We start from the raw sequence: 26,919 nt of genomic DNA, 5'->3' as shown, positions 1-26,919 counted from the left end.
CACTTGTGTTATGTAGTACAGGAGGAAAGTGTGCACTTGTGTTATGTAATACTGGAGGAAAGTGTGCACTTGTGTTATGTAGTACAGGAGGAAAGTGTGCACTTGTGTTATGTAATACTGGAGGAAAGTGTGCACTTGTGTTATGTAATACAGGAGGAAAGTGTGCACTTGTGTTATGTATTACAGGAGGAAAGTGTGCACTTGTGTTATGTAATACAGGAGGAAAGTGTGCACTTGTGTTATGTAATACTGGAGGAAAGTGTGCACTTGTGTTATGTAGTACAGGAGGAAAGTTTGCACTTGTGTTATGTAATACAGGAGGAAAGTGTGCACTTGTGTTATGTATTACAGGAGGAAAGTGTGCACTTGTGTTATGTAATACAGGAGGAAAGTGTGCACTTGTGTTATGTAATACTGGAGGAAAGTGTGCACTTGTGTTATGTAGTACAGGAGGAAAGTTTGCACTTGTGTTATGTAGTACAGGAGGAAAGTGTGCACTTGTGTTATGTAGTACAGGAGGAAAGTGTGCCCTTGTGTTATGTAGTACAGGAGGAAAGTGTGCACTTGTGTTATGTAATACTGGAGGAAAGTGTGCACTTGTGTTATGTACTAAACTGTTCCTAGCTGTCTTTTTCCTGAAAAGATCCGTTTGTATTTTGCCGTCTGGTGATCTTTGTATTCTCAGATCCGGGAACGTGACTTCTGTGTGGCTAGTCTCACAGGAAAGTGTTACGTTCAAATCGTTAGTATCGAGAACTCTGATGAACTCAAAAAACAATTAGATCGGACCATCCCAAAGAACAGAGGTTCCCAAAGTCCACCTTCACAGTCCACGTTTTAGGGATATCCATGCTTGAGCACAGGTGACTTAATTAGTACCTCAATCCATTTGATTTACCCATCTGGACTCAAGCTTGGATATCCCTAAAACATGGACTGTAATGGCGTACTTTGGGAACCTCTGCCATAGAATGATCCTACCTGTTAGTAAGGTACCTCTACTCTGGATCTTTTTGCCTATTCTAATTACAATGGGCACAAGATCACCTCAGCTATCTGCACGTTATATAATCTGACTAAGATCAGTTCTATGTGAGACTGAAGTTATAGGAGCTAGTGCAGATAAGGCACTGTTAGAATACGCTCTCTGACCTTATACCACTCAGACCAGTGCATATAAATACAAGCCTCCCTTTATTATATTATATAACTGTGATTGGTGATTCCTCATACAACAGTGCATTAGATTATTAGGGAACGTCATTCCAAATGCCTGATAGAGCATCTTATGAGATCTTCCATTAGAGGACAGCATTACAATTACTCACTATACTGTGGGTTATATAGATATAATACCTTTATATATTGAGCCCTTACATAGCTAGTGCTGTAATCAGACAGTGAGGAGGGTTTGTGAATACGTCTGCACACAGTCACTGTGGATACTAACAGTTGATGTGAGTTGAGTTTAATTAGATCTATGTGAATTATTATTTGTGAAGTGTCCATTGTCTACTGACACCCTATTCATACACTAATCATGGATTATTAAAATGTCATGACATAATATTCATATAATAATAAATAATACGTTAAGAACTTGATGTGGTAACACAACTTTTATTAACTGGTTTAATTTCATACTATTTTCTTTTCATTGTATACTTTATATTTCGAGGACAACATTTTTTACACATTAATATGAATAAAGGTTATATTTTAATATAGTTATCATATTCCCAAATAACTGAATGACAAAATTTTGTCATATTGAACTGATATAGGTCCGTGAGTGCCCCATAAAGGAATACTGTGTCTTTTTGTTTGTTATTTATAATATTATTATACAGGGGGAGCAGCCTGTATTGTCCTGTTATTATTATAATTATACAGGGGGAGCAGCCTGTGGTGTCCTGTTATTATTATTATTATACAGGGGGAGCAGCCTGTGGTGTCCTGTTATTATTATTATTATACAGGGAGAGTAGCCTGTGGTGTCCTGTTATTATTATTATACAGGGAGAGCATCCTCTGGTGTCCTGTTATTATTATTATTATTATACAGGAGAAGCAGCCCGTGGTGTCCTGTTAAAATTATTATACAGGTGGATTAGCCTGTGATTTCCTTTTTATTATCATTATAGAGGGGGAGCAGCAGGTGGTGTCCTGTTATTGTTGTTGTTGTTATTAATTGTTGTTATTATTATATACAGGGGAGCAGCTTGTGGTGTCCTGCTACAATAATTTTACAGGTGGAGCAGCCTGTGGTGTCCTGTTATTATATAGCAGCAGATACAGAGTTATAATAACACAAATGAGCTGTCAGATAAAGAAATAACACATAATAGGTATAACATGTATGTATGGGAAATAGTTTGTATCACGACAGTCAGAATCCTGATGCGCCCTATACCGTCTGCAGGATCCGGACGGGTCAAAATGCCGACAACTTCAAATGGTGAGTGTTAGGGTTAGGCTGTGGGAGTGGAGGGTTAGGGTACCGGAGGGGAGGTTTATGGTAAGGCTGCGGGAGGAGAGGAGGTGGTTAGGGTTAGGCTGCGGGAGGGTGGATTGGGTTTAGAGTTAACCTTAGGATACTTAGTGAAAATGTCGAGATTTTCAGTGTCGGGATTCCAATTCTGGCATTCCAACCATCTGCATTTTGACCATCGGGATGTTGAACCCAACCCCTTATGTACGAGGGTGGTCAATAAGGTAACAAGACCTCTCATGTGTAATGTTCTCTATTTCATTCTAATTACCCACCAGGACAGAGCAGGTAGACCACTGCTTCCCCTCACACCCATTACACTGCGCCTCATATCAGTCATACTGTCCCAGCATCAGGTGTAAGATGGCGGGGCTGGCGGTAACATGGGCACACATTAAGGTGCATAGTGTGATCAGATTTCTGTGTATAAAGGGCACATCAGCAGCTGTAATTCATCACCAGCTTATTGGAGTGTACGGTGATAATGTCATGGTAACAGGTTTGGGGTTGGTGCCTTTGATAACAGCAGGACATACATTCAAGATGAGCAGCCAAGCACGTCCACTCAGCCAACCGCATGCATGTGTTGTTACAGCGCTACCATTGGGAGATACTGGACCATCCTCCCTACAGTCCTGACCTGGTACTAAGTCATTTCCATCTCTTTGGACTATTGAGGAAGTACCTGGGTGGAAGGTGATTCACAGCCGATGGTGAAATTCAGCATCCATCATGTCCTGGCTTCAGACGCTTGACCCTGATTTCTTCTAGGCCAGAATAGATGCCTTGGTGTAACGTTGGAACAAATGTTTAGACAAGTACGGGCTCTATGTGGATAAATAATCTGTACTAAGGCCATGCTATTTATTATATGTATATGTACAAGGTGACTACATTTACACAATGAGAGGTCTTGTTACTTTATTTATTGAACCACCCTCCTATATATACCAGATGATACATAACAGGAGCTGGGGAAGGATGTGTGAGAAGGACACAGACAGGCCATGTAACAAAGGGCAGCACTCCCTGAGCTGAGACTGTCTGTCAGGGCGTCTTGTTATCCTGAGCAATAGAGACTCTCTCAGAGACAGCCAGTGGCTGTGACAGTCCCCAGATCCTCAGAGTGTCACTGATTATCCCCCAGGACATGTCTCACCCCACCCTACGCTGCACACGCACGGCCGGCAGGCTGGTCACACATGTAACATACATCTGAGGTGCGGTCATTTGTCATTTCACCATTTGTGCAGAGTGACTGATGGGATTCTGTATTGTGTAACCCTTTGTGTGTCCCCTGGGCTGCCTGCTGTCCTATCCCTGTGTTATTAACCTCTTCTGTTCCCTTCCCCCTCCCCTGTGTTACTGACACCTCTGTACAGCTGTTACACCCCCTGTTGTGCACTGACATGACTGGGGAGGTGAGGGGATCTGGGAGTGTATTCAGTGATATTTTGTGTCTCCCCCAATACACAGGATTACACAGTAGTGAAGAAGACATCCGGTGACTGTGAGACACCCAGCAGCCATCCCCGTGTGTCAGGAGAACTGAGCAGGACCCAGAGCCCCATCACGGTGCCTCCACCTCACTCACTGATACATGAGAGAGACAATGACCAGAAGATCCTGGAACTCACCAATAAGATCATTCAGCTGCTGACTGGAGAGGTGACTGCTGGGAATGGGACATTATACAGTAACACCAGGGGATGTGTCTGGGTGATGACTGGAGAGGTGACTGCTGGGAATGGGACATTATACAGTAACACCAGGGGATGTGTCTGGGTGGTGACTGGAGAGGTGACTGCTGGGAATGGGACATTATACAGTAACACCAGGGCATGTGTCTGGGTGATGACTGTATCACTGTGTGTGTCAGGTTCCTATAAGGTGTCAGGATGTCACTGTCTTATGTCTCCATGCAGGAGGGGGAGTATATAGAGGAACACAGGGCTTTGTGCAAGGACGTAATGATGGAGAATCACCGGCCCCTCACATCACTGGGTAAGAGGAGACTATAACTTATTGTACAGGAGAGAGCAGGTATGGGGACCTCTATATACACACATCACCTGATAATCACATATATCAGTGTTCTCCCCAGGCACCACCCGGCACTTTGAGATCCTGCAAGTGGGGACAGTATCTGGGAGCTATATAAAAAGGACCAGATCCTACAGACTTTGCAGATTTTTCATAATCAGATGACTGAGGGGCCTATTCATCATCACTTAATTTTCACAAAAGAAAGTGAAAGTGCACATTTTCACCTGCAATTGTAAAAATTAAGTTATCGTGCCATTCATCAAGTAGGTAAAGCAGGAGATATCACAGCTATCTCCTACTTACCTTCCTTTTGTGGAACGGCCTGCTGTCCCCACACACTAGTATGGGGACAGAATTCATCAAGCTCCGGAAATATAATATTTTCAGAGCTTGACTGTGGGAGCATTCGCCATCTTCAGATGGCGAATGCTCCTGCTATGGCATTGCAACCCGCTCCTTCCCTATGGTAAGGAGGTCCAGGTTGCGATGAGGGATGTTTTCAGATCCCTTCGCCCCTGTCTGGCTCCTTCCTTTGGATGTCGGGACTCTTATGCGCATGCGTGACCTGTAGGTTAAACATGCGCAGTCCCGTCACTGCTCCGCTAGGAGCAGTAAAAAGATTCACTGCTCCGAAAAGGAGCAATGAAGCGGCTCCCGGGGACAGCTGATATCGCATCAGCTGTCATTGCGCCGGTGCAATGATGAGTTGCTCCGGTAGCCGCGGTGAATCAGAATGTTAATTGTAGGGGTCCATTCAGACCCTGATAATTAACATCATGAATAGGCCCCTGGACCTCTAATAATAAGAAAATTACTATATGAATTGTTATTTCAAGTTTAATTGTAAGGTCAGGGTTTAAAACATTTTATTATTGCGAAGGCCCTCACCCGGCTACTTCATGATGCCACCCGGCTGGAAAAAATTTCTGGGGAGAACACTGTTTATACAATGTACTCAGTCACTGTGTGTCTCCTACAGATGGGCCCAGTTATAGAAATACCCCAGAGAGATGTCCCCGTCCTCTGTATTCCCAGCACTGTACAGAGGAGAATCACATATATACAATGTACTCAGTCACTGTGTGTCTCCTACAGATGGGCCCAGTAACAGTAATACCCTAGAGATATGTCCCCGTCCTCTTTATTCCCAGGATTTTACAGAGGACTATCACAGGATCCCACAGGAGCATCAGGTACCAAAGGGACTGTCACTATATGATGTGTAGAGATGCTGTGTGTGTCTAATACACTAATATTCTACTGTTTATTCTCAATTATTGAAACCAAACATTATTTAAAAAAACTATTTCTGTTTAGGGTGCAGCTCATACTAATAAGGCAGAAGATATAGAGGGAGAAGAAGAGACGTATGTGACTGATATAAAGGCAGAAGATATAGAGGGAGAAGCAGAGACTTATGTGACTGATATGAAGGCAGAAGATATAGAGAGAGAAGAAGAGACGTATGTGACTAATATGAAGGCAGAAGATACAGAGCGAGAAGAAGAGACGTATGTGGCTGATATAAAGGCAGAAGATACAGAGGGAGAAGAAGAGACGTATGTGACTGCTATAAAGGCAGAAGATACAGAGGGAGAAGAAGAGACGTATGTGACTGATATGAAGGCAGAAGATATAGAGGGAGAAGAAGAGACGTATGTGACTGATATGAAGGCAGAAGATACAGAGGGAGAAGAAGAGACATTTGAGAGGAGTGATCAGCAGTGTAAGGAGGAGGAAATCCATACAGATAGCACAGGTGAGTAATACACACTTACTACAGAAAACAGTCACATATTCTCCTTTCTCAGTCACTACAACAATCTCTTAGCCTACACCTTTCACTGTCAGTACAAACTAATGAGGGAAATGTATCTGCCTAGTTGGGGAGTCGGGAGCCATCAGCCCCTATTATACTCCTGCTCTCCCCCCTCACATCATGTCACTGTGTGCTACCAGCCCAGAGATCTGACCAGTCTCCTCCAGGATATGTTTAAGATGCCGGCGGTCGCAATCCCGACTGCCGGCATCTAGAATCCTTAATCCCGGCTAGGGTTAAATGACAGGCGTCTATAATCCAGACGCCTGTCATTTTCCCGACACTGGCGCCCGGCATCACGATCGAAGGGATGCCGGGCGCTGCAAGCGGACAGCCGCAGGGGTGGGGGAGGGTTACGTTTAGGCCACCTGGGGGGAACTTAGAGTTAGGCACCCCCCCGGGTGGGTTAGGGTTAGGCTAGGGGGAGGGAGTGTTAGGGCTAGGCATCCCCACTGGGTCTTAGGGTTAGGCACCCCCCCCGGGATTTAGGTTTAGATAGTGGGGAAGGGGGGGTTAGGGTTAGGCACTTAGAGGGGGGAGGTTAGGGTTAGGCACCCCTAAGGAGGGTTAGGGGGTTAGAATAGAATAGTTTATACTTACCTTTAGACGATCGGGATTTCCAGCGCTGTCGGTCTTCCGCTGCCGGGTTATGCTGTTTTGTCGGGCTGCCGTAGCCGGGATTCGAACTGCCGGTCATGCGGCAGCCGGCATTCCATACCGAATGCGTCTCCTCCCCACACTCTCTGGTGTATCTCACACACTGAGATGGAGATCACAGCAGGGTGCAGCTAGTATGACCTGTGTGTGATATAATGTATAGACCATGCCTGCACTCTGTTACACATACTGAGATGGAGATATGGAGAGTGTGAGGACACAGCAGGATACAGCTAGTATGACCTGTGTGTGATATAATGTATAGACCATGCCTGCACTCTGTTACACATACTGAGATGGAGATATGGAGAGTGTGAGGACACAGCAGGATGCAGCTAGTATGTCCTGTGTGTGATATAATGTATAGAGCACTCTGCACTCTATTAGTAGTGACTGTTTTAGCTCAGTGTAACATCCATTACAGTGTAGATCAGTGGTCGAAGTGGGAATTTGTAGTGGGGGTATGGAAAAAGTAAGGTTGTAAATATGCGGGCTCAGGCTGTGTATTTACACACACATTGCCGCCAGCGCGGCCGCAATGTGTGTGTTAATCAGCAGCCGAAGAGAGTCAGACAGACTCTCATTGACTTCTGCAGCGCCCACTGCAAGAGCCGGGCTGGAGCTAACTCATGAGCTGGCCTTCCAGCTCCTGCAGTGGGTAATGGGAGAGACGTCATGACGTAGCTCCCATAATGCAGAGCGCGCCAGCCCGGGAGGACTGATGCGTGGATGAATGCGGGAGCCGGAGCTGGGATTCAGGTAATTTTTTATTTTATTTATTTTTATTATTTTTTTGTCAGCACTACTGGGGGGCACTACTGTGGGGGGGGGACTACTACTGGGGGCACTACTGGTGGGGGGGACTACTACTGGGGGCACTACTGGGGGGAGAACTACTACTGGGGGCACTACAACTGGGGGCACTGCATCGGGAAGGGAGACCTCTACTGGGGACTACTACTGGGGGGGCTTACTACTGGGGGCACAAGGGCCACTGCACTTGGAGGGACCACTACTGGGGGCACTAAATAGGGAGGACCACTACAGGGGCACTGTATAAGGGGCACTGCATAGGGGGGATCAATACTGGGGGCCTGCATACGGGGGATCACTACTGGGGGCACTATATAAAGGGCACTGCATAGGGGGTACCACTACTGGGGACACTGCATGGGTGGGACTACTACTGGGGTCACTATATAAGGGGCACTGCATAGGGGGTACCACTACTGGGGACACTGCATGGGTGGGACTACTACTGGGGTCACTATATAAGTGGCACTGCATAGGGGGGACCACACATTAAGGTGCAGAGTGATGAGAAAGGGGTGTGTCATGTTGGCACGTCCATTTTAAAGTGACCATGCCCTCATGACCATACCCATTTTTCGGCGCATAGGGGGGGCTTGCCCTGAGCTCCAAATACCCTAGTTACGCCTCTGTACACACAGTAGTGCCCATTACACATTATGCACTTTGAATTCCCCCCATAGAATTCACATGAAAAAAACACACATTGTCACCAATAACAAAATACAAACAAACACATTCCCCACAGTAATAAATACACACACACAGGCCCCCACAGTAATAAATACACACACACAGGCCCCCACAGTAATAAATACACACACACAGGCCCCCACAGTAATAAAATACACACACACATATGCCCCCGCAATAATACACACACACACAGGCCCCCACAGTAATAAATACACACACAGGCCCCCACAGTAATAAATACACACACACAGGCCCCCACAGTAATAAATACACACATATAGGCCCCCACAGTAATAAATACACACACACAGGCCCCCACAGTAATAAATACACACACAGGCCCCCACAGTAATAAATACACACACACATAGGCCCCCACAGTAATAAATACACACACACATAGGCCCCCACAGTAATAAATACACATACACATAGGCCCCCGCAATAATACACACACACAGGCCCCCACAGTAATAAATACACACACACAGGCCCCCACAGTAATAAATACACACATATAGGCCCCCACAGTAATAAATACACACACACAGGCCCCCACAGTAATAAATACACACACACAGGCCCCCATAGTAATAAATACACACACAGGCCCCCACAGTAATAACCACACACACACACACAGGCCCCCACAGTAATAACCACACACACACACACACAGGCCCCCACAGTAATAAATACACAGACATAGGCCCCACAGGAAAAACATACACCATAGAAGGTATTACTCACTAATCAGTCAACAGAGCTGCGGAGACATGGTACAGGTAGGCAGGTTGTCTCCTAGGATGGTGTCTGTCCAGAGGCAGTGTGTAGTCACAGAAGGAGTGGAGATGAGAAGAGGAGCAGGGAGTGGAGTTCCGACCTTCAACCCGCAACCCCAAAGGAGCATGAAGCAGCAGCAGTCAAATGAGGAGCAGGGGAGGTTAGGCACAGAGGGAAAGGAGATGTGGTTGTGAGCAGGGACCGGAGTTCCATCAAGCAGCAACCCACACCCTGTGGGAGCCAGGAGCAACAGCTGTCAAATAAGGAGAAGGGGAGGGGAGCGGAGAACAGGGACCGCATTTCCGACCATTGTAATCTGCAACCGCGTGGGAGACAGGAGCAGCAGTAGCAATTAATTGAGAAGGATGGGTGGGGAGGCACTGAGGGAGTGGAGATGATGTGGGGAGCGGGGAGCAGGGACCACAGTGTCCATCGGTAATCTGCAACACCGCGGGAGACAAGGGCAGCAGTCAATTGAGGAGGAGTGGAGGCACAGAGGGAGTGTATCTGTGTCTATGAAGAGGGGAGCGCCGGAGATCCATCCAGTAGCAACAGCAGACAAGGGCCATCCAGCCTCCCAGCCCTGTGAGCAGCAGAACTTCCGGCGAGAAGCAGCATTATACAGGCAAGTGGCAATCCGGGCTCTGGAGTGTGTGGCTGTATGAGTCACACGTGCAGCCACTCCCCCGCTGTGCAGAAGGCCAGAAGCTCACTGTAGTGTACAGACACAGCAACTTCTGGGTCAGTGCAAATCGAAGTGCCGGTATGTCATACCGCCGCATACCGGCACACTTCGACCACTGGTGTAGATTATAGATAAGGTGTCTGAATTCAGTGCAGGAAATCCCAGGTTTAAGCCCTGATGTTGCACCCATAGTACATAACATATCATAAGAGAGAGAATCTGGGGGAAGTGTATGAAGCCTTAGAGAGAGATACAGAGGAGAAATTGCCCACAGCAGCCAATCAGCTTCTAGCTATCATTATCAAGTACAGTCAGTGAAATGACAGAAGCTGATTGGTTGCTAAGGGCAACTTCTCCACAAACCTTCTGAAAGGTTTGGTACATCTCCCCCTTTGTAATTTTTAGTGATTACTCCCCGGCCAGTGTTACTGCTGCACCCTAATCCTCCTCATGAGAAACATCGCCAAATACATGATGAAGTCATTGGCCGCCATTCAGTATAGCGCGATGTTTCTGAGGGTGGAAGAGGAACTCTGATGAAAGTTCCGACCGCGCGGCTGTTTGACGGCTTAGCCCAGTACTAACAGCCTCACAGCCAGCACTTTAGTCGGAGAATGCCGGTTCTCAAGACTAAATACCCAGGTTACGTCGTTACGCTGAATTTAATTGCTCCGGGAGCTCCCACAATCGCGACCACTGACTGTAGGAGATGTTGGGGTACAGCCGGGCATGTCTTATTATAGTTACACAGTATGCAGATGTTGGGTACAGCCGGGCACGTCTTATTATAGTTACACAGTATGGAGATGTTGGGGTACAGCCAGGCACGTCTTATTATAGTTACACAGTATGGAGATGTTGGGGTACAGCCGGGCACGTCTTATTATAGTTACACAGTATGGAGATGTTGGGGTACAGCCGGGCACGTCTTATTATAGTTACACAGTATGGAGATGTTGGGGTACAGCCGGGCACGTCTTATTATAGTTACACAGTATGGAGATGTTGGGGTACAGCCGGTCACGTCTTATTATAGTTACACAGTATGGAGATGTTGGGGTACAACCGGGCACGTCTTATTATAGTTACACAGTATGGAGATGTTGGGGTACAGCCGGGCACGTCTTATTATAGTTACACAGTATGGAGATGTTAGGGTACAGCCGGGCACGTCTTATTATAGTTACACAGTTTGGAGATGTTGGGGTACAGCCGGGCACGTCTTATTATAGTTACACAATATGGAGATGTTGGGGTACAGCCGGGCACGTCTTTTTACAGTTACACAGTATGGAGATGTTGGGGTACAGCCGGGCACGTCTTTACAGTTACACAGTATGGAGATGTTGGGGGTACAGCCGGGCACGTCTTATTACAGTTACACAGTATGGAGATGTTGGGGTACAGCCGGGCATGTCTTATTATAGTTACACAGTATGGAGATGTTGGGGTACAGCCGGGCACGTCTTATTATAGTTACTCAGTATGGAGTTGTTGGGGTACAGCCGGGCACGTCTTATTATAGTTACACAGTTTGGAGATGTTGGGGTACAGCCGGGCACGTCTTATTATAGTTACACAATATGGTGATGCTGGGGTACAGCCGGGCACATCTTATTACAGTTACACTGTATGAGATGTTGGGGTACAGCTGGGCACGTCTTATTACAGTTACACAGTATGGAGATGTTGGGGTACAGCCGGGCACGTCTTTACAGTTACACAGTATGGAGATGTTGGGGTACAGCCGGGCACGTCTTATTACAGTTACACAGTATGAGATGTTGGGGTACAGCCGGGCACAACTTATAGTTACACAGTATGGAGATGTTGGGGTACAGCCGGGCACGTCTTATTATAGTTACACAGTATGGAGATGTTGGGGTACAGCCGGGCATGTCTTATTATACTTGCACAGTATGGAGATGTTGGGGTACAGCTGGGTACATCTTATAGTTACACAGTATGGAGATGTTGGGGTACAGCCGGGCACGACTTATTATACTTACACAGTATGGAGATGTTGGGGTACAGCCGGTCACGTCTTATTATAGTTACACAGTATGAGATGTTGGGGTACAGCTGGGTACATCTTATAGTTACATAGTATGGAGATGTTGGGGTACAGCCGGGCACGTCTTATAGTTACACAGTATGGAGATGTTGGGGTACAGCCGGGCACGTCTTATTATAGTTACACAGTATGGAGATGTTGGGGTACAGCCGGGCACGTCTTATTATAGTTACACAGTATGGAGATGTTGGGGTACAGCCGGGCACGTCTTATTATAGTTACACAGTATGGAGATGTTGGGGTACAGCCGGGCACGTCTTATTATAGTTACACAGTATGGAGATGTTGGGGTACAGCCGGGCACGTCTTATTATAGTTACACAGTATGGAGATGTTGGGGTACAGCCGGGCACAACTTATAATAGTTTCACAGTATAGTATAGTTATGCAGGAGCACTAATTCCCATATAATTATTCTTTCTTCTTCAGGGTCCATAGGCTCCACAGGGAGACCTTGGGGGTATACCTGGATCTGGATCCCGGGCACCATACAGTTAAAAGCTTTTCTCCCAGGATGCACTGAACCATCGACCTCTATACCCCGCGACCGAGCCAGAGGCGCCTCAGTTCTAGTTGTGCCCGGCCATAGTCGGGTCACTGTTTGCGCAGGGGGGCTGATTAGCAGCCACAAAGCTATTTTATTTTTATGAGTTTATAGTTTTTTTTCTTTTCATTCTTCAGAGCGGCAGCGTCGGACTGTCCATAGGCCATCTGCGCTTCCGCTCCTTCACCCCGCCGACGCCAGTACAGATCTGTCTGGAGAAGCGTGCGGACCAGTCCCCCTGTATACCTTTCCCCTGGGGTCAGTGTATACAGCAGACACTGAATCTGGGCAGCTGATTGTAGTGCCAAGTTGCAGTAGGTATTTTCTATCTGCATTGTATGTCACTTATGCCAGTGCTGGCTTTTTTTTTTTCTCAATTCTGTCAGTCTGTATCTATCCCTTTCCTTTTCCTACAGCCCTGACCGGTGTGTGAGGGGAGGTTTTATGGATTATATATCTCTATATATCAATTATTTGTGAGTCTGTCACATGTGTGCTGCACGGTGCCGTATTGTTGGACCAGTGTTTTGCATCCCTTGTGGGTACTCAGTTTTGCGCTTCCTGATTTCCCGTATATATATATTATAAGGGCACAGTCGGCCTTTTGGGGTTCAGGTAATTGAGAAAGTTACAGTTTTAAAACTATTACCTCAGGAACCCGCCATTATACAGATAGAAAGTTTCAATTTGTTGCGCAGCCTCAGTAGGAGCCTCCAGCAGGTGTACTCACTGTGGCTTCACTCGGGTGCACCAAGATGGCTGTCATCTGCGGGCGGTAGCGGCGATGAGCTCAGGGGAATTAGACTGGTGTTAGCTGCGGCCGGGACCTGGGAGGTTGTGGGCGTTAGCTCCTGGCGGGACCTGGGGACGGTAGCGGGCATTAGTGGCAGTGGTGTAGGCGTTAGGCCCCGGGGGAGGTAGCAGCACACAGATGCTCGGATCTGAAAGATCTGCAATACCTGCATCTGTGTTTAAATAAACAAACACAGAAACAAAATACGGGATCAGTAAAGGTGCGTACACACTGTGCGATCAGGAACAACAGTACGAGTACGACATTGTAATCATGTAACGATCAGTCGTTCAGTGCAGGCACACTCCATCATTCCTGAACATGGCCAATCTGTCGTTATCGGCAGATTGGCCTGCAATGTCGGAAACGATCAGCGGGCGCGTGCATCGCTGGTCATTTCCTACATTTTAGTGCACGATTACTGAGCGATTGCACAATTACGATGTTGTAATCGTGCAATCGCTCAGTAATATCGCCCAGTGTGTACGCCCCTTAAGATTCGTCTGTGCATCTGTGTTTAATTTAAAAAAAAAACTTGTTTAAAAATAAAAAAATGGCGTGGCCTTCCACCCAAAAACAACAACCAGCTCCGGGCTAGGTTTTGCTAAATACAGGGGACAAAAAACGTGGGGCTCACCCATATCAGGCTTTTCATAACCAGTCCTGGTTGCCAAAATACTGGGGACAAATGACCTAGGGGTCCCCCGTATTCAGCACAACCAGCACTGGGCTCTGAGCCGTCCCTGGTTCTGGAAATACAGGGCAAAAAAGTGTAGGGTCCCCCTGGATTTACCAGAAACAGCACCGGACCGTTTCTAGTGGGGGGGGGGGGGTGATGCCACAGCCAGGGAAGCCCTTTCACCGAGCCCCCCCCCAGTCAAAGCATCAGCCCAGGCCGGGGATCCCTGGAGAGCTGGGGACCCCCCTAATAAAGGGGTCCCCCTCTCCAGGGCATCCCAGGCTGATAGCCCGGGACTATCCACGGCACCCCTGGCCGGTGGGTGCCGGGTTGATTATGTAAAGTGTGGTGCAATTAAAGTTAAAATATTATCTTTCGCTGCAGAACTACAGTTCCCAGCAAGCCTCCCCTGCATGCTGGTACTTGGAGAACCATAGCAAAATCAATATTAAAAGACCACAGAACACACACACCGTAGAAAAGTAAAATTTTATTACAACTAACATGCACACACACGTACTCACTATCTCACATACTCACCTATGTATCCCTGTAGCCAATCTGTCCTCTTCCCCAGTAGATAATCCTATGGAGTACCTGTAATAAAAAATCCATACTCTCCTCCTCCTATACGTGGATCTGTCTTCTTCGTTCCAAAGTAGGCAATCCAGGGTCTTGGCAAATAAAAAACACAACAACACGAACATTAGTAGTGTCCTCTAAGGACACTACACATTCAATTTTTAACATAAATGCATAGGGCCATATTCAGAGGCAGAAAGTCCGTGGTCAGACTTTTCACCATCATCGCCGTTTTTCAATGGGATAAAGTATCGGGCGCGTACACGCTTATCCCCGTATTCAGTTAGGAATCGGCGAAAACGGGATAAAAAAAGGTAAGTATCAAAAAATCCTGTCACTTTTGGGGAAATCTTCCTGTCAACAACCAAAGATGGTCTGACATGGGGGATCACTATGGGTACCCCCGATTTGGCATGCTGAAGGTAATGGGGGGTTTTAACCAGCTGCGGCAGGTGCATTAATGCGTCTTTGAAGAAGTGGTGAAGAATAGCATTTAGTTTTCGTTTTTAGTAAAAATAACTACTCCCATCAAATTTGGGGTACATGAAAATGGGTGCAAGCATATTTTTAAGTCCCTAAAATGATTTTTAAAAATTATTCAAAAATGCACCTGCCGCAACCACCCGCATTCTAGAAAACACCTGCAGCATACTTGGGGACCACCCTGAGTCAATTTCGCTAGTTTTTAACCCCTTTTTTTGGGCTGTCCTATGCTTGTTTTTTTTAAAAAATTTTTACACAGATTACTTTAAGGGGAGATTCCAAAGGCTGCAGGGTACTTTTTTTAATTCTACACCCCAATTCTGCAATTTTTTTCGCCACCTATGCAGTGGTGAAAACTTATCCCCGTTTTTTTACAAAGACTTTTCGCACGTGCGAAAAGTCTTTAAAATTGAATATGGGGATAAGTGAAAATGACATCGGCGATGAATTATCGCTGATAACGGACTTTTCGTTCCAAATTGAATGGCCCATAGATGGATCTCACAGATGCGCCCGTGCATTTGTGACTTATTGATTTTATTTTCTCAGGCGCATGCCCAGTACCGGTGAGCACTCTGTCGCCCGCTGCTGCCCCTCCGCACCCATGCTGCTGTTGCTACCCCGCACACATACAGTCCACCCCTGCAGCCGACTCTCGTCTCCTGTGTTCCGGCCCCTCTTCCACCTGCGCTAGTGTATCATTTTGTTGCCCTTCTTCCCTACAGGTGACCCGGTTTGCTCCTAAAAACCCTGATTGTTAATACATTTTAAAAAAGCAATGAAATTCCATAGCCAAAAAACCTTAAGGTTTCACATGTCCCATTAGGGCTTCTTAGACATGATCTCAAATTTCACAAAACCTACTGAATTTCTGCCACTCAAACTCTAAAAAGCAATGAAATTACGATCATTAAGGCTGACGCCTTACTTTACATGTTCCTTGCATAATACAGATATGGAATGCCATGACACAATGTGGTTAACTGCAGATTCAGCACTCTCACAGAATGAGATTGCTGTCACCCACAAAATGGTGGAGCTGCTAATTCACAGAATTGTATCCTCATTGGAATACACCAAACAGCCATCCTTCTCTCTTTGGGTATCCCGCAAATATTGCAGTCTACTCCTGGGCCTCAAACTGTTGTTCCCTTTCGGGGGTTACCACTCTATATGCAATCCCCTCTGGTACCACAACAATGTCATTTCCTTCCAGGGTCTTACGCAAGCTGTGCAACCACCCTGGGTGGATGTTTTCTCTAGTTCAGTTCAGAGTTTGGCAGTTTCGTCTATGGCCTGTCAGACCATGTTGCGGAATGAAAGACCTCAGAAGGCATCTAAAGGCGTCCTGTATTGTCATCCCAGTCTACGCAACTCTCGGACTTGTCATCAGATGATGGGGAAATGGCTGGGGTGTCTGATTCGGATTCCCCTGCATTGTAGGTGGAGCCCAAATCCGCTATTAATGTTCCAGCATTGGTAAGGGTGGTCCGATCCATACTAGATATAGAGGATGACGTTCCTGCCCCTAAATCCAAATACCCTGAGTTTAAACAGGCTACGGTGACTTCAGCAGTTTTCCCTCTTTATGACCAGCTGGCAAACCACATGGCCTGGCAATCGCCTGGTAAGAGGTATCAACCGCAAAAGTATTTGGCCTCATGTTATCTGTTCTCTGACGGTCATTGCAAGAAGTGGGAATCGCCACCTGCGGTGGATTCTCATGTTACTCACCTGATTAAGGGAACTACTCTGCCTGTGCCTTCCATTTCTTCTCTGAAGGATTCTACAGACAGGAAGGTGGAGCCATGCCTGAAATCTATTTACTCTCTCTCTGGAGCTGTGGCCCTTCCGTCCATGGCTATCTCTTGGGTGGCTAAGGCCATTGAGAACTGGGCAAATGTTCTGGAGGACACCTTCGCCAAGGAGGCCTCTGAGACTCAAAGGTCTCTAGTGGGCCACATGATGGATGCAGCCGACTATATTGGTAAGGCTGCTTTGGATACCAGCTTACTGACCTCCAGAGTCTCGGCCGCAGCCGTTTCTGCTCGCTGCTCTTTGTGGTTACACTCCTGGACGGCGGATGCTGATTCCAAAGAGGGCCTGGAAGCCTTGCCCTTCAATGGGTAGATATTGTTTGGCCCAGACCTGGACAAAATTGTGGACACTCTGGCAAAATCTAACTCAGCTTTTCTGCCATTTGCATCAAAGGCATTTTGCTATTTGCTCCTTCAAAGGCTAGAACCTCTTCCTTTCGGTCCTTTCGTTCTCAAGGAAAGCCCAAAGGACAGTCTTTCCCTAGACAATCAGCGGCCAAGTCGACCTCTAAGCCTTAAGCTACATACACACACAATGATTTTGTTACCAACGATTTTATGAATGATTTTCTGTCAGATTATCTGTCAGATTTTTTAAAGTGTAATGAACGTTTTTTTCCCTTAATGAAAATCGTTGAGTTGACAAGTCTGCCTGAACTACAAACGTGAACGCACATGAACGATAATCGTTCATCGTTTGACTCAGAAAGTGAACGATTTTTTCAAACGATATCGTTTAACGATAATCGTTCAAAAAATCATTGTGTGTGTACGCAGCTTTAGAAACAGGCCTGGGGTGCCAGAAGCCCTACTACCTACAGAGGATAAACCCTCAGCCTGATGGAACGGGCCTCCCTCTGGGGGATCCCAGGGTGGGAGGCCGACTTCTTCAGTTTGCCCAGTACTGGTGTCATCCAACCAAGGATGCATGGATAAAAGAAGTGGTCTCTCATTTTCATCAAAGACCTCCCCACCAGTTTTTCTGCAGGAGCCCTCCTATAGACAAGACCAAGGCCTTACAGATTCAGGAAGCCATAAAGTCCTTGCTGAAAGCAGGGGTTATTGTTACAGTTCCACTATCTCAGCGCGGGACTGGTTACTACTGTACTCTGTTTCTGGTTCAAAAGCCGAATGGGCCGGCCTATTCTCAACCTCAAATCTCTGAACAAGTTCCTCCGGGTGCCCAGGTTCAGGATGTAAACTTTACGATCCATCATACTGGCTATGGAACCTGGGGATTACATGGTATCACTGGACATTCAGGATGCATACCTACATGTCCCCATAATGCCTTCCCACCAGCATTATCTGTGGTTTACTATACTGCAACAACACTTCCTGTTTCGGACGCTGCCCTTTGGCCTTTCCACGGCTCCAAGGGTATTTACCAAAATTATGGCGGTCATGGCAGCCCACCTACGGAGTCAGGGTATACAACTCCTGCCGTACCTAGACGACCACCTGTAGTTGGCGTGCTCTCCAGAGGTACTTCAGCAATAGTTGCACCTGATGATCGCTTGTCTACAAGCGCACGGGTGGCTGATCAGTTGGAAAAAGTCCTCATTCCCTCAGAGAATGGTTAATTTGGGAGCCTTTCTGGATCCTCATCAGAGAGGATTTTTCTATCTCCGGAAAAGATCTCTCTGCAACTGTGGGTGCGCAATTGCCTGCTCTGTCGCCGGGTGTCGGTACACTCGGCAATGCAGGTTCTAGGATCCATGATGTCCACATTCCACGTGGTGGAATATACCCAGTTTCATTCAAGGCCCCTGCAGCGACTGATACTATCCAAGTGGAACAGATTACCCCACCAAATCAGGACTCAGACGCTGGTGCGCCTGTCTCTGCCTTGGCTGCTACAGACAAATTCTCTCACCAAGGGTTGCCCCTTTTGGATCCCGGACTGGGTACTTCTCACAATGGACGCCAGTCTCCGGGGATGGGGCACGGTGAATGGCCCGCATTTGTTTCAGGGCCGTTGGACAGTGGACGAAGCTTTCCTTCCAATCAACATATTGGAACTTTGGGCTGTGTACAGGGCCCTCAGGATGACAAGACACATATTTCACGGAAAAGCCGTGCAGGTTCAGTCCGACAATGCCACCACGGTGGCTTATTTCAACCATCAAGGAGGCACTCGAAGTTGGGCAGCAATGACAGAAGTGTCATGCATCCTGACTTGGGCAGAGAGTCACTTCCTGGCCATCTCGGCAGTGTTCATTCCGGGAGTCCTCATTTGGGAAGCGGACTACCTCAGCCATCACAGCGTGCATCCAGGGGAATGATCTCTTCACAAAGAGGTGTTTCAGCTCTTAGTGGACAAATGGGACCTCCCAGAGGTGGACCTCATGGCCTCCCATCACAATCACAAGTTGCCAGTGTACGGGTCCAAGACAAGAGATGCCGAAGCAAATGGATGCTCTGTCAGTGAAGTGGACCTTCCAGTTTGCGTACCTGTTTCCTCCAGTATCCCTGGTTCCTCGGGTTCTTTGGAATTTCAAGCAAGACGGAGGCATGGTCCTGCTAGTGGCTCCAGCTTTGCCCAGACGTAATTGGTAATCAGATCTTCGGAGTCTCTCCATCGACACTCCGTTCCTGCTGCCTCAACATCAGGACCTGTTGTCTCGTGGTCTTTGTCTTTACCCAGACCTGGATTATCTGTCTTTGGCGGTGTGGCTCTTGAGACATCCATCTTAAGCTCCGAGGGATTCTTTAGCTTGGTCATCGGCATGATGCTTCGAGCACTTAAGCCAGGATCTACCAGAGTGTGGCATACATATTCTTAGTGGTGTCGCACAAGGCATTCGACCCTCAAGTGTTTCGTATTTCCAGAATATTAGCATTCCTTTAATCTGGTTTGGACCTCCTCACTGGCCTCGTTGAAAGTGCATGTCTCTGCACTATCTGTGTGGTTCCGCTCCTGGATATCCACACCTTTTTCCAGGGTGTTCTCCAGATTCAACCTCCCTTTGTCCCTCCGGTGGCTCCTAGGGATTTGGTTGTAGTTCTTCAGGCCCTCCATTTGAACCACTAGATTCGGTGGAAATTGAGTGGTTAACAGCTAATACTCTTTTTCTTCTGGCAAATGCATCTGCCAGGAGGGTGTCGGAATTGTGGGTTCTCTCCTATTGTTCTCCCTTTCTGATATTTCACAAGGATAAGGCTGTGCTTCGCACTCGCCCTGAGTTTCTTCCTAAAGTGGTTTCTAATTTCCACATTAATCAGGAAATTATAGGACCGGCCATTCTGTCACCTGACCTCTCAGCGGGCGAGACCTCCTTGGCTGTGGTCCGTGCTCTCAAAATTTATGTGGACCGGACCAGTTCCCTTTGGAAATTGGAATCATTATTTATGCTCTTTGGATTTCACAAAAAGGGATGGCCAGCCGACAAACAAACATTGGCTAGATGGCTTCGTATAACTGTCTCCAGAGGCTTACACACAGGCAGGCCTGCCTGTTCCGGCTTCTGTTAAAGCTCATTCTACTCGGTCTGTGAGCCCCCCTCGTGGGCAGTCTCCCTGTGGAGCTTATGGATTCTGAAGAAGAAAATGAGTTATGGTAAGAACATACCTTGGTTAACTCTTTCTTCGAAGTCCATAGGGTCCACAGGGCACCCGCCACGACACACCTGGCTTCATGTGGGTTCTTATGTTGGTCACCTGTTTTCCGTCTCCTCTGTGAGTGTGATTTTTGAGTGTTCCAGTCTTCTCTCTTTTTTCCTCCTCTGGCCTTTGGCTACTTACCAACTGAGGTGCATCGGGGGCGGGGTATAGAGGAGGATGGTCCAGTGCATCCTGGGAGCAAAGCTTTTAACTGTGTGGTGCACGGGATTCAGATCCAGCTATACCCCAAGATCTCCCTCTAGACCCTATGGACTTCGAAACCAAGCATTAATCAAGGTAAGTTCTTACCATAACACTCATTGTTCCCAACAGATGGACACAGCAACAGGAATAACTCGGGGAGACGTCTCATATCTCCAGATGGTGACGTAGATGATAACTTCTCAAAGGACTCTCCAGGAGAAAACCCCATTATCCCCAGTATGCATCCAGCATCTCACAGTACAGATATATCATCTGATCTCTCTAACCATGAAGAATGTTCCCCTGATAATCCCAGTAGTGTTACACACAGCTCAGATCACACAGGTGATAATCCATTGTCATGTTCTGAATGTGGGAATGGTTTTACCAATCAGATCAGTCTTTCTATACATCAGAAGAGAGTTCACGTTTCTGAGAGGCCTTTTCTGTGTTCTGAGTGTGGGAAATGTTTTCCGCTGAAAGGAACTCTTACTATTCATACAAAGAGTCACACAGGTGAGAGACCATATTCATGTTCTGAGTGTGGGAAATGTTTTACACTGAAAGGAGCTCTTACTAGACATACAAAGATTCACACAGGTGAGAGACCATTTACATGTTCTGAATGTGGGAAATATTTTTTGCATCAGGGAACACTTGATGTACATCAGATACGTCACACAGGTGAGAAACCATTTCCATGCACTGAGTGTGGGAAATGTTTTACAAAGAAATCAAACCTTGTTATACATCAGAGATGTCACACAGGTGAGAGGCCATTTTCATGTTCTGAGTGTAGGAAATGTTTTACAGGGAAATCAAATCTTGTTAGACATCAGAGAATTCACACAGGTGAGAAACCATTTCCATGCTCTGAGTGTGGGACATGTTTTACACAGAAATCAGATCTTGTTAGACATCAGAGAATTCACACAGGTGAGAAACCATTTCCATGCTCAGAGTGTGGGAAATGTTTTACAGAGAAATCAGATCTTGTTATACATCAGAGAATTCACACAGGTGAGAAACCATTTTCATGTTCTGAGTGTGGGAAATGTTTTACACAGAAATCATATCTTGTTAGACATCAGAGAAGTCACACAGGTGAGAAACCATTTCCATGCTCAGAGTGTGGGAAATGTTTTACAGAGAAATCATATCTTGTTAGACATCAGAGAAGTCACACAGGTGAGAAACCATTTCCATGCTCAGAGTGTGGGAAATGTTTTACAAATAAATCTGCTCTTTTTAGTCATCAGAAACGTCACACAGGAGAAAAACGATGTGTATGAGCATCTAGAAATATATAGAAATTGCAGCGGTATTTGCAGTACTGTAATATTGGGAATTATCAGAACAAGCATAAATACAATGTTAGCCTAGATTGCTGTCCCTGCTTAGTGAAGGTTAAATTACATTTGCATTATCACACTATGGGCCTGATTCAGCAGTGGAAGCAAATGCAGCTGCAGTCTCTTACAGATTGCAGGTGCTAATGGCGGGGCACAGCCTCCATAACCACGCCCACTGCTGTCTTCTTACCGTACAATGTCGCCCTCCTGTGTAATCATCGGTACCATCGCCGCACATCAAGCAGTCACACAGCATTTACATCAGGTCTGACCAGCCGCAAACACTGCAGCTCTCCTGACACGCAGAGAGGTCTCATGCTGCAGCTGCCATCGCTATGGCTAATTTATACACACCCATGACATGGCAATCACACGGACAGACACGCCTATGACATGGCGATCACACGGACACACGCCCATGATATGGAGATCACACGGACACATCTGCAGGACATGGCGATCACACGGACAGCCACGCCCATGACATGGCAATCACACGGACAGACACTCCTGCAGTTTTCTGTCCACCCCCCTGTTACTTCCCCCCCAAATGCTGTCACCCTGCCACTCACTATGCGATGTATTCCTCTGTGCTTCCGTAATCACAATGTGATCGCTGTACGTGCGCAGTGTAACTTAGATGCTGGTGTGATGGCAAACATTCGCTCTATCTGTGTAACTATCATCATTGTGTCCGCTGGTGAATCAGCCCCTATACACTAATATATTACATTTTATTATATATCCACACGGATGTCACCAACATAGGGCTCCCACACATTCCTCATGTAATGGCTGTCAGTTTCCTTATTCTATCAGATCAGAGTTTCCCAAACTCCACTATTACAGGCCAAGTATTAAGGATATCCATGCTTGAGCACAGGTCACTTAATGCCTTAGTCAGTTTGAATTAACAATGTGTATTAAAACATGGATATCCTTAAAACTTGGATTGTAATGGCAGAGTTTGGGAAGCTCTGTATTAGAATATTATTGTGCTATTGGCCTATTTGTACAGTAACAAGACCACATGATGTAATATAGGGACATAACTAATCTGTCATCATGACAATGTGCTGGGGATGTAATATGGGAAGTGGGAAACTATGACATCATGTGATGACTGGGCTGTAAGTGATGGGGTGAGATGGGCGATATAATGACATCTGTAACCGCTGATTTTATCTCACTGGATCCAGTATTCTCTGGTTGGGTTTCCTGGTAAATGGATCTCTAATCTCCTTACAGCAGTCTGATGTCTGGTTCCTTCTAATTAGATTCTCTGTAACCTACTATTTACATTATTCCAAAAGATAAGAACATTACAATGATTATCACTTATGTAATTTGTACATTATTATATAATGTAATTAGTGTTGGGACACAGGAAGCTGCTGGTCCTGGTATAAACCACTAACAGTAATGTACAATAAGTGCATCAGGCTCCCGATATCCCCAGCAGAATACATATGTGAGCAGGGTACGAAGTAATTGGGGAATAATACAGGGACATTACAGGATAAGTAGGATCAGTACAGGTTGTCCCCAGTATGTCCTGTCTCACCTCCCACAGTGGTGACACCACCAGTAATGTGCAGGGTCAGGAGATGGAGATTATTTGGTAGTGAGGTAGTGAGCATAGAAAGGACAATACAAGCTTTGTTATTAACCTACAAAAATAGTTCAAAGAGTTTGGTAACAAGTAAGAAAATCAAACACCGCACGGACCTGTCTGACGTCCATGTGGGGTAACACAGCTGCGTGTCGCGCTTGTTAGTATTTTCCACACTTTTTGACCTGCAACTTTTTGTACATTGTTAGTAAAGCTGGAATAGTGACCAGTTGTCCTTTTGGTGGTGCACATATTCTGTGATGGCCTAGGTGTAAGATCTTTGTTTTGTTTTTTAGATTTATCCTAACTTTGCTTTTAGTATCTTTATACTGTGACTGTCTTAGTATCCATTTCTCATACCCAAACAAGAAAGGTTTTGTCTTACACGTGTACCCCTCTCTCCTGTCTCCTGTCACTGTGACACCGCTCTGGTGTTGGGGATTTGCTCTCTGATGGGCACCTGCATGGATACACTGGCCTGTCCTGTTATTACCTCCTATCATGGTATATATCAGTATATTGTTAGTACATATGTATTAGATAATATGTCATCTCTATTGTATGTGTGTCATGGAGGGAATGACAGCACTGTGCGAGTATCATATCCTGCAGCTTATAATACATGAGTAATACAGAAATGACGTATTGTACACAAGCCATGAATAATAACAGGAATTGCTCTATATGAGTAACTGGACTTTACAGGACTATTATGTGCAGGATGTTACTCTCATCTTTAATGTAAGGACTATATTATACCAAAGAGAGAAAGCCAGAACAGCTATTCCTCATGGATGGCTCCTAATACGTACAGACCACACCTGATGGAAAATGCCAGGATGCTGCACATCTCTGAGCGTTGGATGTATGATCTGTTATCTATATACAGGTGCACAGCACAGAGTCACTGCACCAGTATGCCGGGAGCCTCACATCATTACTCTGTTCTGTTACCTAGCTGTATCCATGTCAGTCTTGTCTGATCATAGTTGTAATGGAGTTATATGAGCTGAATTACTTTGTGCTGCTGTTACCATTCTCTTTGTAGTTAAAGATTTCCAGCTCCACCCACCTTATCTGCTGCTTGTGTGTCTGCCCCCAGGTTTGCAGGATACAGCAGCTGCTCATTTTATAATCTGCTTTTCTTGCACTATTCTAGCAGCAAAACATTCACACAATATTATAGTAATCTGTAGTATTAAATATTCAATAAATAACATTCCAAGTGTTACTACAGAAGGAAACTATATTCTTGTAACCTTGCAATAAAATGACTCTGATGTAGAAAATTCTGCCTCACTGCTATGTTTAGTGATAACTTGTGTATAAAGGAAAAGGCGATGTGTGGGGGGAATGAGGGATATACCTGTAACCATTTTTTTATTGGGATGTAGTCGGCAGCTCTGCGGTAAAATACTGGCGATCAGAATCCCAGCACCAGAATCACCGCTGACATCCTGATGGTAAGTATTAGGTTAGGTACAAGGAGGGGGCTGAGGGGGGATTAGGGTACTTACCTCCAGGCATCAGGATTCTGACTGTATGCTGCTGTTGGTATTCTGACGGCCAACATCCCATCCCCAACTTATTATATTAATACCAGGGTTCCCATGTAGTGTATAGTAATACCAGGGTTCCCGTGTATAGTATAGTAATATTGGGGTTCCCGTGTAGTGTATAGTAACCGGGGTTCCCATGTAGTGTATAGTATAGTAATACCAGGGTTCCCGTGTAGTGTATAGTATAGTAATATCGGGGTTCCTGTGTGGCGTATAGTTTAGTAATACCTGGGTTCCCATGTAGTGTATAGTATAGTAATACCGGGGTTCCCGTGTAGTGTATAGTAATACCGGGGTTCCCGTGTAGTGTATAGTATAGTAATACCGGGGTTCCCGTGTAGAGTATAGTAATACCGGGGTTCTCGTGTAGTGTATAGTATAGTAATATCTGGGTTCCTGTGTGGCGTATAGTTTAGTAATACCGGGGTTCCCATGTAGTGTATAGTATAGTAATACCAGGGTTCCCGTGTAGTGTATAGTATAGTAATATCGGGGTTCCTGTGTGGCTTATAGTTTAGTAATACCGGGGTTCCCATGTAGTGTATAGTATAGTAATACCGGGGTTCCCGTGTAGTGTATAGTAATACCGGGGTTCCCGTGTAGTGTATAGTAATACCGGGGTTCCCGTGTAGAGTATAGTAATACCGGGGTTCTCGTGTAGTGTATAGTATAGTAATACCGGGGTTCCCGTGTAGTGTATAGTATAGTAATACCGGGGTTCCCGTGTGGCGTATAGTTTAGTAATACCGGGGTTCCCATGTAGTGTATAGTATAGTAATACCGGGGTCCTCGTGTAGTGTATAGTAATACCGGGGTTCCCGTGTAGTGTATAGTAATACCGGGGTTCCCGTGTAGAGTATAGTATAGTAATACCGGGGTTCTCGTGTAGTGTATAGTATAATAATCCCGGGGTTCCCGTGTAATGTATACTATAGTAATACCGGGGTTTAGGTGTAGAGTATATTATAGTAATACCAGGGTTCCCGTGTAGTGTATAGTATAGTAATATCGGGGTTCCTGTGTGGCGTATAGTTTAGTAATACCGGGGTTCCCATGTAGTGTATAGTATAGTAATACCGGGGTTCCCATGTAGTGTATAGTATAGTAATACCGGGGTTCCCGTGTGGCGTATAGTTTAGTAATACCGGGGTTCCCATGTAGTGTATAGTATAGTAATACCGGGGTCCCCGTGTAGTGTATAGTAATACCGGGGTTCCCGTGTAGTGTATAGTAATACCGGGGTTCCCGTGTAGAGTATAGTATAGTAATACCGGGGTTCTCGTGTAGTGTATAGTATAATAATCCCGGGGTTCCCGTGTAATGTATACTATAGTAATACCGGGGTTTAGGTGTAGAGTATATTATAGTAATACCAGGGTTCCCGTGTAGTGTATAGTATAGTAATATCGGGGTTCCTGTGTGGCGTATAGTTTAGTAATACCGGGGTTCCCATGTAGTGTATAGTATAGTAATACCGGGGTTCCCGTGTAGTGTATAGTATAGTAATACCGGGGTTCCCGTGTAGAGTATAGTTTAGTAATACCGGGGTTCTCATGTAGTGTATAGTATAGTAATACCGGGGTCCCCGTGTAGTGTATAGTAATACCGGGGTTCCTGTGTAGTGTATAGT

The 26,919-nt window shown here is 46.0% G+C and overlaps 1 protein-coding gene across 3 annotated transcripts in view; it reads left to right on the top strand.

The window, feature by feature from the left end:
* Positions 1-25,019, top strand: part of LOC148502635 (uncharacterized) — a 30,561-nt gene extending 5,542 nt beyond the window's left edge. The window contains exons 2-6 of one of the 3 annotated variants that reach the window (XM_088449585.1): positions 3,968-4,159; positions 4,417-4,495; positions 5,633-5,730; positions 5,855-6,296; positions 20,896-25,019. In XM_088449585.1, coding sequence (XP_088305711.1) covers positions 4,462-4,495; positions 5,633-5,730; positions 5,855-6,296; positions 20,896-22,058 — 1,737 coding nt within the window. In that variant the 5' untranslated portion in view covers positions 3,968-4,159; positions 4,417-4,461 and the 3' untranslated portion in view covers positions 22,059-25,019. Of the gene's footprint in view, positions 1-3,967; positions 4,160-4,414; positions 4,496-5,632; positions 5,731-5,854; positions 6,297-20,895 lie in introns of those variants that run through there. The other 2 variants (XM_088449586.1, XM_088449587.1) reach the window with 2 other exon arrangements.
* Positions 25,020-26,919: the final 1,900 nt, after the last annotated feature.

This window comes from Taudactylus pleione, unplaced genomic scaffold, assembly GCF_031769625.1.
Source record: "Taudactylus pleione unplaced genomic scaffold, aTauple2 ptg000488l, whole genome shotgun sequence".
In the NCBI taxonomy this organism is placed as follows: domain Eukaryota; kingdom Metazoa; phylum Chordata; class Amphibia; order Anura; family Myobatrachidae; genus Taudactylus; species Taudactylus pleione.
This window is presented reverse-complemented; position numbering and strand designations above follow the sequence as displayed.